The 14,563-nt window shown below is 38.8% G+C and overlaps 1 protein-coding gene and 1 pseudogene across 4 annotated transcripts; one reads left to right on the top strand and one right to left on the bottom strand.

The window, feature by feature from the left end:
- Nucleotides 1-856: 856 nt before the first annotated feature.
- LOC121782214 lies at nucleotides 857-5,968 on the bottom strand. 4 transcript variants are annotated; one of them, XM_042179953.1, is made up of 14 exons: nucleotides 5,821-5,967; nucleotides 5,608-5,727; nucleotides 4,180-4,868; nucleotides 3,489-4,067; nucleotides 3,268-3,378; nucleotides 3,098-3,160; nucleotides 2,881-3,024; nucleotides 2,679-2,771; nucleotides 2,468-2,617; nucleotides 2,229-2,401; nucleotides 1,927-2,107; nucleotides 1,732-1,854; nucleotides 1,503-1,646; nucleotides 857-1,405 (listed from the first exon to the last, which is right to left on the bottom strand). In XM_042179953.1, exons 4-14 carry the CDS (start codon nucleotides 3,759-3,761, stop codon nucleotides 1,013-1,015), a joined length of 1,848 nt encoding a protein of 615 aa, XP_042035887.1. In that variant the 5' UTR covers nucleotides 3,762-4,067; nucleotides 4,180-4,868; nucleotides 5,608-5,727; nucleotides 5,821-5,967; the 3' UTR covers nucleotides 857-1,012. The 4 variants fall into 4 exon arrangements, with proteins under 4 accessions (XP_042035887.1, XP_042035885.1, XP_042035888.1 ...); XM_042179951.1 differs by having other exon boundaries at nucleotides 5,608-5,967; XM_042179954.1 differs by having other exon boundaries at nucleotides 2,468-2,569; nucleotides 5,608-5,965.
- A 2,441-nt stretch (nucleotides 5,969-8,409) lies between these two features.
- On the top strand, nucleotides 8,410-10,523 carry LOC121781575 (annotated as a pseudogene).
- Nucleotides 10,524-14,563: the final 4,040 nt, after the last annotated feature.

Genomic DNA, 14,563 nt, shown 5'->3' with positions numbered 1-14,563 from the left:
AGGCATGATTCAAGAAACTGTGGCAAAGAGAAAGAGAAAAACAAAAGCAAGTGACAATGTTAAGGATTTTTATTTAAATTTTTCCTTGATTTTGTTGCCCCATTTTTCTATTCGACTCGTCTTTTTTATACAGTTCATTGGATATTTTTTTAGTTTATTGCTTCTTTGGATTTTTCAACAAGTACTCATATTGTTTGTTTGGTTGCCTCTATTTTCAATTATAGAGTTTAACTGCTATTTGGTCAATTGCGTTGTTCAATATACAGTTCAATGCAAAAATGTGCAAATATCTAAACTCTTTTTTGACTCGTATGTTGCATCAATGTTGTTAAATGCAAATATCAATCCAACCCAGTTCAAATTTCAAAGCAAAAATGTGCAAATATCTAACTGCTATTTTGTGTTGTTTATACATCAACATTGTTCAGTATAAACTTCATTGCAAAAATGTTCAAATATCTACACTCTTTTTTTACTTGTATGTACATCAAAATTGTTCAATGCCAAAATCAATCCAGTCTTGTGCAAATATCAATCCAACCCAGTTCAAATATCATGTCTTGTTTTATGGATCTGTAGAACTATTTTGTCGTTTCCAATAATTTTCTTGTGCACTCTGAACACCAATATTGTTCAAGATTAATTTAACTGCAAAACTATCAACATATCTATGGCTTTTTTAGTTGTTTGTAAATCAATGTTATTCACTTTAAGTATCAATTTAATTTTTTATAATTATCAATGCACTTCGAATAAAATATGACCATTGACATTATTCCCAATAAAGTATGAATTGTTGCATGGAGCATAAAAAATGACGTGCTGCTATATTAACAGTACACAATGTAGACACAAATTCCTTAAAAAAGCTACATATAATAATCATCCTGTAAAACACATCATCCGGAAAATAACAACAGAAAACATCATCTTCATAATAACAGCCAAAAACACCATCTAGAATTCAAAACAAATGATCTAGAAGATCAAACACACTGGACAACTAATATAATTAAATCAACTTTCGCTTAGGCTTCTTGCACATCAAATCTGCCTTAAACTTAACTATCTTGGTCCTCTTCTCTTTATTATCCTTGAAATATTTCTTCACACAATCCTTAATGTCAACAGAATGGTAATTGAAGTCTGTCGTCAGCAAAGCCTTGCAGTATTTACCGCGCATATTCTGCAGATTCTTCATAGATATGTTTGCAAGCCCCATATGCCAATCCTTCACCTTTTGGCCCATATATGTTTCCATGTGCCGCATTAAGAATATAGCATCATCATCCTTGCCTCCGGTACCTTGCCACAGCATATTTATGATCCGAATTTCGCACCCTTTGATTATTTTTGCTAGCATTTTATGTTTCTTACCCTCAAGATATGAACTAAAAAAATATTGCTGCAAAAGAATAAAAGGACTTCACTGTTATACTGAATTGATGATTGATATCTATAAATATGCTACAAAATATCAATACATCAATGAATGTACATACCAGTAACTCAATGTCGTCACCATACTTGCTACGATCTTTCAATCCATTGGATGGGGGGCAGCTGTCAATTATGTCCATTTTTCCAGTCTTCAGTCCAAAACTAATAAGGTAATAATGTCGTCTGGAGTACATAGGAAAAAGCACCTAATATACAAGGGGCAGATGGATTAACTAAAGGCGATAGATATTGAAGAAAAGCTAAATAAGTATTGACTTAAAAGGTATTTACCATATCGATCACATTCCAATTGAAATGTGTGAGATTCTGGACATGAGAATCAACACTTTGGCAGAAATCATGAAATCCAGCAGTACGATCCCAATCGCGAGTATGATTCAGGAAACTGTGCAACTGCAATTAATATGTATTTCAGCAACTTTATAGATTAGTTTGGTTTTACTGTTAGCATAGTGGTTCACATACACATGGGAAAGTGGTCATGAACACCCGTGACGGTGACGACGGTGCTCGATAAAATTCCATGTTATTCAAGTATGACGACCAGGCGTCAACCACCTTCTCAAAAACATGGCTATGAGGTTTCATTGAGAGCATCTGTATCTTTGTTAGTAGGACGATGTCGTCGAAGTAAACCTCCATGTTGCTGTATACGAGCCAGTAAATTTAGTAAATCAATAAATCAACAACAAAAACTCAAATGTCAACATAAATAGAAAACTATGTCAATAGGACGAGATGTAAATGTAAATGCGAAATTATCTTACTCATTTTCTCCTTGAGTCCACACCAACCAGTAGTACATGTCTCTTTCTTCGCTACTCAGTTTTATCGTAATCGGTACAGCCCTTTCATTGTAAGGTGAGCACAAAGCTGGACCCTTACGCTTCGTAGCACGCTTCTGAACCCCTCGCACCAGCTCTTCAGATATTGGAGGCGCCTGAGTTCAAGGATTTATAATCAGAAAATAAGAACTTTAGAGAAATTAATTTTTAATATCTTTAACCTCAATTGCAATCTTGTCTGTTGTCTGGTGTCTATCTTGATATTCTGATACTTCCAAAGTTGGTCCATGTGCCTTTTCTTTCCCTTTCTCGACAATCAAAGCCTGTTGATGTTCCGAACATATAATCGAGTCTGTGTGGTCGTGCTCGAGCTGTTGAAGTTTAACAAAATAACGAAACATTGTAAACTTAACTTCTACTATGTTGTATTACCTCTCTTGCTATGTCCTGGACAATTGAATTTGTCAATTTAATTGCGTTGGCAATCTCAACACTTGTTCCCTTCTCATGACACCAAGACTCGTCCTACACGGATGTTGCCGACAACATCAACAAAATAAATATTGCATATCAATATAGTATAACACTTCAACACAGTACGAAAACGTAGACTGCTATGTGTAATACGTCCTACCAAGCTTATGTCGTCCGATTTATTCACTTTTGGTATAGTATGCACACCACCAGCCATTGTACTTGGAGTATGATTTGCAACACCTTTTGCGATGACCTCAGCACCATTGTTCCCAACAGTCATATCCGGTTCCATATTACATTCCTAAACATCATTTGTCAACACATATACGTTAAAACTTTTTTTTGCTTTTAGTAAGTCTCCTAATTATACTTACATAGTCAGCTAGGCTTGCAACAAGTAGGTGATGCTCTTCAATGTCAATGTCAGACCATCCCCCCTTAAAGATGTGAAATGTTTTCAACATCAATTCAACTTTATAATTTTTTATACGAACTAATTGCATTGATGTTGTACTGATACTGCCATGATATTAAAATTACTAACCATTGCATCTATTACCACGTCATCAGTTTTGTGTTTCTCATGAATAAGAACTTCGTTTACAGCCCCGAGGCCTCCATTGCCACCACCAACGTCAGCTCTGGCATATAAATCCTTACAATTCATCAAAAACACCATATATTAATCAATATCAACCTGAATGCTGCTTAATGTTACAAGCATTAGCAAAAGTATATTTTTAGACAGACAAACACTACACTTACTTGTGTGAACCCCATGCCCAAACTAAAACTTGGGAACTCATGTCTTTTGTCTAACAACTCCTGAGCCCCCTTCAAGAGCGCATCCAATGTCTCGGACCATTGACTACCATGACACTCTTCCTGTGACATTGATTGTGTGAGGGTGCCCACTGGATTTGTGTTTTGTTCAATTGTGGTATCAGCTATACCGAATGCCCTCCTCATCATGTCCCACATCATTTTGAAATAGTCTGAACTTCGTATTTCTACAGGAGTATCCTTCAGTACTTGCATTAGATTGATCACAGCATCAGCCACCTTAATGGTACCATTTGTCCCAGATAGGTGTGTCGTATTTCTCGGATAATCAGTTGGTTATTTTCCACTCTGTCGTTCGCTTAAACCACCGTCAACGAATTCAGCCCTAGACTTGTCTTGACGTTTGTCAAACTGTTGATCTAAATATCCCTTGCCATAAGACCCGTCCTTTTTTTCTGCTTCATGCCGCTCTTTCAAAAGACCTTCAGTCCATCCTTTGACCGTAGGATAGCAACGTGGCACAGGTCGTTGGCCATGGACAATTCGATCAACATAGCAACACTGACAAAATATAATTAAAGTATATAACATCAACACAATATGAGGTTATAATCAACACAACAGTATGCGCATGTCAACACAAGAAAATACTGAATTTAATTTGGGAGCTTACCACCAAAAAAACAATTGGACCACTAAATGTTGCTGTTTTGTGTTCTTTCCAATGTCTATGCATTTTAAGCAGAACGGAAATCATATACCCACACCAATTGACACGACGAAAATCTGTAATATCTTCGATGAAATGTAATATTTTTGGCCTAACATAGCCACACGCCGACGTCTCAATTAATGCAGACTCCAACAAAATTAGAAAAAGCTTTTTAAACCAAGCTCCACCTTCAACGTCCTTCAACATCTCCTCTGCAACCTTACTAGCTTTAACGTTTGGTCTTTTTTTACCCACTACACCTGCTATCTTACTCATTATGGTTAGATCATCCTGCCTGCCAATCCTTTCTACTCTGACGTCACCTCGTGGAAAACCGAATGTCAATTCTACATCACTTTCATCTATGTGCAAATCAGGCCCACTACCTGGTAGCGCAATGTTGCATTTAATTGGGTCAAAATTGTTTAACAACCAATAGGCCAACTCTCTTGGTATTGCATAAACATTGTAATGTATAAGTTCTCCAAACCCCATTTCTGTAACTGCTGCTATTTGTTTTTCATTCAAACATTGTAAAATCTTCACAAAATTTCTTGTATTCCTTTTGATTAGGAGCGTTGCCCCATCATCAGTTGCATCAATCCTATTGCTTACAACGATTGCAGTTGAGGCTTTATTACGCTTTGTACCTATAATGTTTACAATGATTGACATTAACATTTATAATATCTACATAGCTAGTACGACACATCACTACAATAGAGGAGATACATCAATACAGCAGATACATCAATACAAGGGAGATATCAAACTTTCTTACATCAATACAGAGCATATATACATCAACACAGCAGATACATCAACAAAAGAGGAGATACATCAACACATCACTTAAATGAAGGCCAAAATTTCTCTTTGTTCATCAACCCATCAGATACATCACTACAACAGAGGAGATACATCACAATTACTATGGTAAGAGATCAATAGTGTCTGCTAAATGTCAAGAGAAATTTGAAATTAAATGTGCAAAGAACTCGCTTCTACAATATCTAAACAATACATTGGACAAATCAACACAACAAAACACCACACGCCCTTCATTATCACCAAAACAAGTAATAGATTCACTGGACAAACTCTATTGTTACCCAATTGTAATCGGAAAAAAACAGTGAGACATTTTTGGAAAAACCCAATATCTAAACAATACATTGGTCAAATCAATACAACAAGACAACACACGACCTTCATTATCACCAAAACAAGTAATAGATTCACTGGACAAACTCCATTGATACTCAACTGTAATAGGCCAAAACAATGTGACATTTTCGGAGTTCGCATAAATGAACACCAATGGAAGCAAAGTTCTACCGAAAACACCAAATTAAGAACGAAGAACAGAAAACATAGACATTAAATCACCTCCAGATGATTCCCCAACATGTTTCGCCGCCATTCTCTTCAACCGGGACATTGTTGTTCGATGATAACTGATGCCGGAGAGAGATTGAATCTGTTTGCTTCAACACTAGGGTTCACCTGCTTCAGTAGTTGAGGGAGAGAGTGTGAATACATTCCTAGAATAAGAAGCATGATTGATCGGAAAATTAGGGGAGATGGAGCGAGAGATCATACGGAAGATCTGTTGATTTCCAGAAATCTCGTTGCCCACCTAAAATAAAAATGGACGACATTTTACAATGTGACTCAATTACCCTCTTTAGATATTTCTCCCAAACAGTATTGCCATCCATCTAACTAAATTAGAAGCACACGATTTCAAGATCATATGACATACATTTGGTAGTTGTTATTTACTTAAGGTGGTATCACACTAGTGTGACCCTATATATATATATATATATATATATATATATATATATATATATATATATATAGTAGTGATCTATGGCAAATACCCCTAACCAAATAACTAGAGAACAAATCATAGTCACAAGATCAAAAAAATCAAGGGCTAGTATTAATACATCTAATTTTTGAATTTAAAGGAGAAATTAGTTCTCTCAATCACAAATTTACTCCACAATAATAAGGCGAGGGTATAATGGTCATTGCATAGCCAAAATTAGGTTACGTCGGCAAATTGAATTCATTTGAAAAAAAACTGCGATTATTCTTCTCTGTTCAGGAAAATTGAAACAGCGATTCAAGCAATCACCATCGTCGTCGGCAGCCCTATCCCTTCGTTGGGGTTTAAGGCTTCCAATTTGTGTAGCTGCGAGGCGATGACGGAGTCGGAGCTGAACAGATTGTCATCCTCGCCGCCTCCGACGTTCAAGTTCTTAAAGGATGCAGATGATAAATTTATGAGGAAGCAGGAAGCGGAGAGGAGGTGTAGTAGTCAAGAGAAGGAAGTCGATGATGTTCCGTTTGTTAAGCTTAGCAAAGCGGCGGCGGTGCAGGTGATGCCGCTGCCGATAAATCCTTAGATTGCAATCATTTAGGTTTCTATTCATTCCAGTGTTTTTTTCTCTTGTATATGTTGATTGATTGGAATTACTACTAATTTTGATTCCCTTTAATGGATCGATCGAGATGAGAAATTCAATCTTTTGAGGTTTTCTACTACTATTTGTTATGTTTTCAACCACCTGTCTCTCCTAATTGTATAAACCTAAGGTCCTAATTCCTACTTTTGAATTTAATTGTATCACTGATGATAAGAGAGAAGTGTTATAGTGATGTATTTTGTAAACAAGAGTAAAGTAAAATCATGTTAAGAGTGATGTGTTTTGTAAATAATAGTAAAGTAACATCATGCTAAGAGTAATGTGTTTTGTAAACAAGAGTAAAGTAAAATCATGCTAAGAGTGATGTGTTTTGTAAACAAGAGTGAAGTAAAATCATACTAAGAGTGGTGTGTTTTGGACACAAGAGTGAAGTAAAATCATGCTAAGAGTGATGTTTTTTGTAAACAACAGTGAAGTAAAATCATAAAAAGAGTGATGTTTTTGGACACAACAGTGAAGTAAAATCATAATAAGAGTGATGTGTTTTGTAAACAACAGTGAAGTAAAATCAAAATAAGAGTGATGTGTTTTGTAAACAACAGTGAAGTAAAATCATGCTTAGAGTGATGTATTTTGTAAACAAGAGTGAAGTAAAATCATACTAAGAGTGATGTGTTTTGTAAACAAGAGTGAAGTAAAATCATGCTAAGAGTGATGTGTTTTGTAAACAAGAGTGAAGTAAAATCATAATAAGAGTGATGTGTTTTGTAAACAAGAGTGAAGTAAAATCATGCTAAGAGTGATGTGTTTAGTAAACAACAGTTAAGTAAAATCATGATAAGAGTGATGTGTTTTGTAAACAAGAGTGAAGTAAAATCATAATAAGAGTGATGTGTTTTGTAAACAAGAGTGAAGTAAAATCATGCTAAGAGTGATGTGTTTTGTAAACAAGAGTGAAGTAAAATCATACTAAGAGTGATGTGTTTTGTAAACAAGAGTGAAGTAAAATCATGCTAATAGTGATGTGTTTTTGTTAACAAGAGTGAAGTAAAATTATGGGTATAGTGATGTATTTTGTTAATATGTAAAAAGCAAAACAACGAATTTAATAATTTATACTATAAACAAAGAGGCTTAAAAACACCTAGAACCAAACAATACTGGAAAGTCAAAGGGAGGCTTAATCAAGTAATTTTGGCTGCACGCCAAAATTATCATCGGAATTATGAGTAGATTGCAGTAATATAGTAGAGAAAGGAAAATGAAAACACAAAAAGAGATAGCATTAAAGAGTTGATATGAATCACGAGAAGATTGCTGAGTAATAAGAGGAAAATGCTAACACATTGAAAAGCTGATTTGAATCGCAAAAATCCTTCATAACCGTTCTTTCCAAAGCAACACTTATTAGTACAGAATCATGTACATCACTATCACCAAGAATATATTCTAAACTACTAACATCAATATTGCTACTACTAATTTCGTCCCAATTTGAATGAAACAATGATTCCTCAACTTCAATTAAACCTCCATTAATCAATTCATAATTCAACTCAATAACTCCTTCAATTCCCATCCATTGTCCCTCACCGTGATCCAACCCTCCTCCCTCGCGGCCGCAGAGAAATTGAAATTCAATCCATCTCCGGTCAAGCAACCTATCCTCCCGGTCGGAGAGTCCAAAGTCGAAGGACTCTCTGTTAGATCCGACGCACAATCCGAAACCTCCAATTCATCCCAAAAGCACTGATCCATCACACTTGTAGGCGATCTCCTCGTCGACTTCCTAACCCCGTTGCTCGCCTCCGCGACGAACGGGTGCCCTAGCAGCTCCGCCGCCGTCCACCGCTCCTCGGGATCCCACACGAGGCACTTCGCCACGAAATCCCTCGCCTCACCGGAGAGTGCACGCAGGTTGTTCGACGAAATGACGGAACGAGATATGGTTTCTTATACTATGCTGATCACTGGCTATTCGCAGAGTAGTGAGTTCGATAAAGCATTGAGGTTGTATGTGGAGATGGTGGAGATGGGATTCAAGCCTAATGAATTCACATTCGGAAGCGCTCTGAAATCGGCCGGTGGAATGCAGAGTTTATCATGGTGTTTCCATCCAATTCGGGTACGAGGGTAATGTCTATGTTGGTAGTGCGTTGGTGGATATGTATGCAAGATGTGGTAAAATAGACGAAGCGAAAGTCCTCTTTGATCAGCTCAAGATTAGGAATGAAGTCTCTTGGAATGCGCTGATTGCAGCGTATGCAAGGGAAGGAGAGGGGCATTGTTCTCTTAAGCTATTCGCGGAGATGAAAAGGGGAGGTTTTAGACCCACTCATTTCACATACTCGAGCATCTTTGCAGCCTGCGCGTGCAATGGAGCTATGGAGCAGGGGAAATGGGCGCATACGGATATGATCAAGATGGGAGTGGAGCTCGTTGCGTTTGTTGGCAACACGCTTCTTGACAGGTATGGCAAGGGGGGGGGGGGGAGCATTGAGGAAGAAGGTTTTTGATCGGTTGGTGAAGAAGGATGTTGTTTCGTGGAACTCAATGCTCACTGCCTACGCACAGCATGGGCACGGCCAGGAGGCCATTGATCTCTTTGAGGAAATGCGCGATTTGGGACTTGAGCCGAATGAGATTAGTTACCTTTGTGTGATCAATGCTTGCAGCCACACTGGGCTCGTTGAGTAAGGGTTGCATTATTTTGAATTGATGAAAGAAAATAAGTGTGTGCCGCAGATTACACATTATGTGGCAATTGTTGATCTTGGCAGCGTTGGGGAGCTCGAGCGTGCTGAAAGGTTCATATTGAAGATGCCGATTGAGCCTACAGCAGCAGTCTGGAAGGCTCTGCTTGGAGCTTGTAGGGTACACAAGAACATGTTTTTAGGTGGGTATGCAGCTGAGCACGTCTTTGAGCTTGATCCTTACGAATCCGGGCCCCACATGCTGCTCTCAAACCTCTACGCCTCTCATGAGAGGCGCGACGAGGCTGCAAGAGTGAGGAAGATAATGGCTGACAGCGGTGTGAAGAAGGAGCCGGCTTGTAGTTGGGTGGAGATCGGGAGCTCCGTGCATCAATTTGTAGCAAATGATGACGCGGGGAGGAAATTCGTGCGATGTGGGAGAAGTTGAGAGAGGAGATCACGAAAATGGGGTATGAGGCAGATACAAGCCATGTGCTGTGGTACGCGGACCAGAGAGAGAGGGAGGAGCGGCTGCAGCTGCATAGCGAGAAGCTGGCTCTGGCGTTTGCGCTACTCAACACGCCAGAGGGGGCTCAGTGTCGATCAAGAAAAATATTAGAGTCTGTGGGGATTGCCACAACGAGTTCAAGTTTGTGTCGAAGTTGGTTGGTAGGGAAATCATCTTGAGAGATATCAATAGGTTCCATCATTTTCGCAGTGGCGCCTGCTCGTGTAGGGACTATTGGTAGATTTGAGATGGTGTCATCAGCTGCTTTGAGTTAGAGAGGCCGTAGCAGAAGAAAACGCTCGCTGCACGTCTTTTGCTGCGTTGCAGACACGAAGCAGATGTTGTTTCTGCTAAAACGGCGGAACAAGTTGGAATGAATGTTCAGATTCGGGGCTTTTCTCAGCAATGTGCAACATGATCATGGTGAGGAGGCAACGAACCAAAGATATTCCCCATTTAGAAGTGGCGTGAGTGTGTGAATGATACGAGAAAAGAAGAAGGAAACTGTTGCACGAAGGCCCAGGCATTCACAATAGAGCCGCGGCTCTATTGCATGAAGCAAAATGGAACAGCGGCTGCTGTGAAACCATTTTTTACTTTTTTTTTTAATTATTTTGAATTCTATTAAATTTCAAATTTCATCTATAAATACACTCATTTTCAACATATTTTCACTCTCACTGTTGTTTACACTATCTCTTTTTATCTCTCCTCAATTTTGTCGAAATAGATCTAAGAGCATCCACAATGGGGCGCTCTATGCTTCGTCACATCATCATTCTATCCTCCTACCCTTCCACCTGCAGTGGGACGCCCTAAAGTCCGCCATATAGTTTTCACTACTGTTTTGTTAATTAATTTTATATTTTCAAAAATGTCTTGTAAAATAATAATAAAAAAAAGCACCACGATTTAAAGGCAAATCCTACATTACTTAATTAAAAATTTTTTACAAGAGTTAGAAATAAAAAACAAGTTCACTACAGATAAAAAGGACATACTCTACATCATTCTCAACTTGCGGCGCAGATCATCGATCATCCACTTGAGGTATTCGGCTTCGCCCGGGTCCTCACACTGCCTGAGGGCGTGGTGCGTGTCCAACAACGTACTCCGGTTGGCGGCCGCACCAACTCCGCGTAGGCATGTCCCGCAGCCGAAGTTGGGGCCGGGATCGGGTCGCTATCGGGGTCGAGGCCAGGGCCTATGATGTTGTCGCCTTCGACTTGCCCTTTTTCTTGGCAGCCTTGATGCCAATGGGACGCCGGGAAGATATCGGTGTGCCTAAACTCTCATCCTCGTACATCGGCTGGTTGAGGTCAATCGGAGGTGCGCCGCTGTCGCTGCTCGTATAATCACCGGCGGCGGTGTTCTTCATCCTCTTCGCCGCAGCCGATAGGGGCAGAATCCCTCCTTAGAACTTCTGCGTGTCCTTCAAGAGGAGCTAGGAGTTGTACTGAAATCCGTGCTGAAATCGGGATCGTACTGGGTGTTGGAGTTGAAGGGCCGGTATTCTCAGGTTCTGTACCTGGCCACCGTGCACCACCACCGAACATCGGACTATTCGGACTTGGAAAATCACCGGGATTCATTTTGTAATAAGTGAAATAGAGAGAATGAGAAGAAAGAGAGAATGGACAAGTGTATATATATAAATTTTGAAGAATTAAAAAATATAAAATGCGTTGCATCGCCCGCGGTATTGTCCGCGTCGCCGGCAGTGGGACGGACGATACCGCGGACGATGCATGCTCCAACTGTTGGAATAATTGAGTGAACAATTACATAAAGCTCTCTATGATGATTAACCAAGAACGACGAAGAAGGAGCATAAACTGTAGAGCGGAAGCGTACCTTGATCCATAACGAATTAAGCAGCGGAATTGCTTTGCAGCGGCTATGAATCTTCCAAACAATAGTCTGCCGAGAGAATACAGAGATATTGAACGTTTTTCTGACGTCTGGGGACCATAACCTAATCTTATATTTATATAAATATAAGAACCTTTATTTTCTATTCGGTCCCTCATCAAATAGAAAATCACAAAATGGTATCTACACTTATTTCCATAACAAATAAATACACTTTAAGCCCAAACTTAATATTTATTGAATCACTTTAATTGGGCAACTGAAAGATAGCCATACACATTAAATTAGTCATGTGCAAGCCCAAAAATTCTAACAATCTCCCACTTGGGCAACACATGACACCAAATAAATGTGTACAAATCGAATGAGCGCTCAAATATGCTATCACATAGTGTATTTCCAAACAATCTTATTATCAACCATATCAGCATAAGACTAAAGAGGCAGCCACCATATTTTTTCATGATTAAACCCATCAGTAATCACATATGCAAACATAATCAACAACAGATCAATTATGGAGTATAGCATGGAAATTTCATGCAAGGTGATCATACATGCCTATTTCCAACTGGTCCTCCCAAATCCTTAGTGAGATCAAACCCAAACCAAATAACACAAATAATGGACAAAACATAATACTTTATTTCTGCAGAGAATAACATGAGTTTTATAACTGCATGTTCAAAACACAATATAGAGCAATAACCAAAATTACTCCCACTGAACGGAAGTACCCTTAAACAATATAACACTTGTTTGGGCTACATGCCCATGAAAGACCTTAAGTGTTAGTCCTTTAGTGAACGAATTTGCTATCAAATGCGTTCCCTTATGCTCTATAGGTATTTGTCCATTCTGAACTTTAATTCACAACCAAGAAACTATGACATAGCAGAGCTCTTGTTGTTTGAAATACAATACTGCAGGGTTATTGTCACAACATAACTTTAGTGGTCTTTCAATACCTTTAACAATATGCAGCTTAGTGACAAAATTTCACAGTCATATTCAATAACTAGATGCCCAAAACAAGTTACGAATTCTGTTGTCATGGCAGAAGTAGCTACAAGTGTTTGCTCAGCAATTCTCCACGAAATGGCTCCACGGCCAACAGACACACGTAACCTAAAATGGATCATTTACTGTATTGGCATCTAACAAAATCAGAATCAAAATGCCTAAAGATCTCTCCAAATGATCTGATTTTCTGTATGCGAGCATGTAATGCTTAGTTCTCTATAAATATCTCATAACCCGTTTCGCTGCTTCATAATGATCCATATCGGGTTATTGAGATATCTGCCCAACATATAAAGAATTAAAACCAAATTGGGTCTAATAAACACTTGAGCACACATTAGGCTCCCAATTGCAGAAGCATACGGAACCTTCTGCATTTTGTAAATCTCAAGATTTATCTTAGGGCATTGAATGAGACTAGGTTTGTCTCCCTTAGTCATTGGGGTATTTCTTTAATTGCAATTATGCATCTCAAATACTTTAGGCACTTTTTCAATATATCCCTTTTGTGACAACCGAAGAATATCTCGAGAGTTATCTCAATTTATTTCCATTCCAAATACAAAAGAGGTTCTCCCAAGATCTTTCACCTCAAATTTCTTCGAGAGTGACTCTTGGTGTTGTGCAATATTTCCCAAGAAGATGCATATGCTCCCACTGAACTTGTGATACACACAACCATCAATAGCATTCTTTCTGAATCCAAATTAAAGAACTACTTTATAAAATTTGTGGTACCATTTACGAGAGTCTTAATTGAGGTTGTTGAGATTGACTTTAAATAACATTATCCACATGAGATTGAATGTTTATAACATTATCATCTTGAGGTTCTTAATCTGCTTCTTCTTCAATGATAGTAATTTATACTTGAACATTGCCAGAAGCAGTAGTAGGTGTCTATACAGACTCCTCCTCAAAAGTAATGTTCCTTAATACACTCTTCCCCCCAAACTCAACATCCTCAAAGAATACTATATATCTCGTCCCAAATTAGTTCCTTTAGTGGGATCATAAAATTTTAAAATCCCTAAATTTTCTAGATGACCAAATCAGAATATATGCTATAGTCTTTAATGTCTCTCCCCAAGGCGAATGTGACAAAGAAGAATGATAAATCATACTCCTTCACATATCTTTAAGAGTTCTATTTCATCTTTCAGCTACACCATTCATTCCGTGCGATCCCGACATGGTGTACTAAGGGACGATCACTCTTCCGAATAGAGGACAAAAGGTCTTTGACATTGTTCACTTGAGCAGTCATTTCTATAGTAGTATTCGCCACCACGAACCAGATTTGACTTTCTTAATGCATTTGTCGAGCTGGAGCTCAACATCAGCTCTGAATATTTTGAACTTGTCTAGAACCTCAGACTTTGCATTGGTTAAATATAGGTACCCATAATGAGAACAGTCGTCTATACTTGACATAAAATATTGTTGACCATTCCATGAAACCAAAGAGATGACATTATCATCTTTGTCAGGGCGCACAGATGTGCTAGACGCGCGCCGGTCATATCCCGATATGGAGTACAGATGTGCTAGACGTGCGCCGGTCATATCCCATCTGTCTTATGCCGATGACATTATCATCTTTGTCAGGGCGCACAGACAGTCCGTGGAGAGGCTGGTTCATTGTCTTAAGCACTATTCTGCCGTGTCGGGTCAGATGGTGAACAAGGGAAAGAGTCACTTCTATCTCTTTGAGAAGTTCGACGCCTGGGCGGCTGAGGTGGCAGAGGCTAGTGGATTCCAGCAGGGATTCCTCCCTCTAACCTACCTCAGCGTTCCTATCTATAAGGGGG

Source organism: Salvia splendens, chromosome 20, assembly GCF_004379255.2.
Source record: "Salvia splendens isolate huo1 chromosome 20, SspV2, whole genome shotgun sequence".
NCBI lineage: Eukaryota > Viridiplantae > Streptophyta > Magnoliopsida > Lamiales > Lamiaceae > Salvia > Salvia splendens.
The sequence above is the reverse complement of the archived record's forward strand: the minus strand, read 5'-3'. Positions and strand labels throughout refer to the sequence as shown.

Excerpts from the sequence above, each read along its gene's own strand:
- LOC121782214 (XM_042179951.1), bottom strand. The coding sequence starts at position 3,761 with ATGCAAGTACTGAAGGATACTCCTGTAGAAATACGAAGTTCAGACTAT. Across the intron at positions 3,025-3,097 it reads TTGCAAGCCTAGCTGACTAT|GAATGTAATATGGAACCGGA; the intron begins GTAAGTATAATT and ends AATGATGTTTAG. Across the intron at positions 2,772-2,880 it reads AATCGGACGACATAAGCTTG|GACGAGTCTTGGTGTCATGA; the intron begins GTAGGACGTATT and ends ACATCCGTGTAG.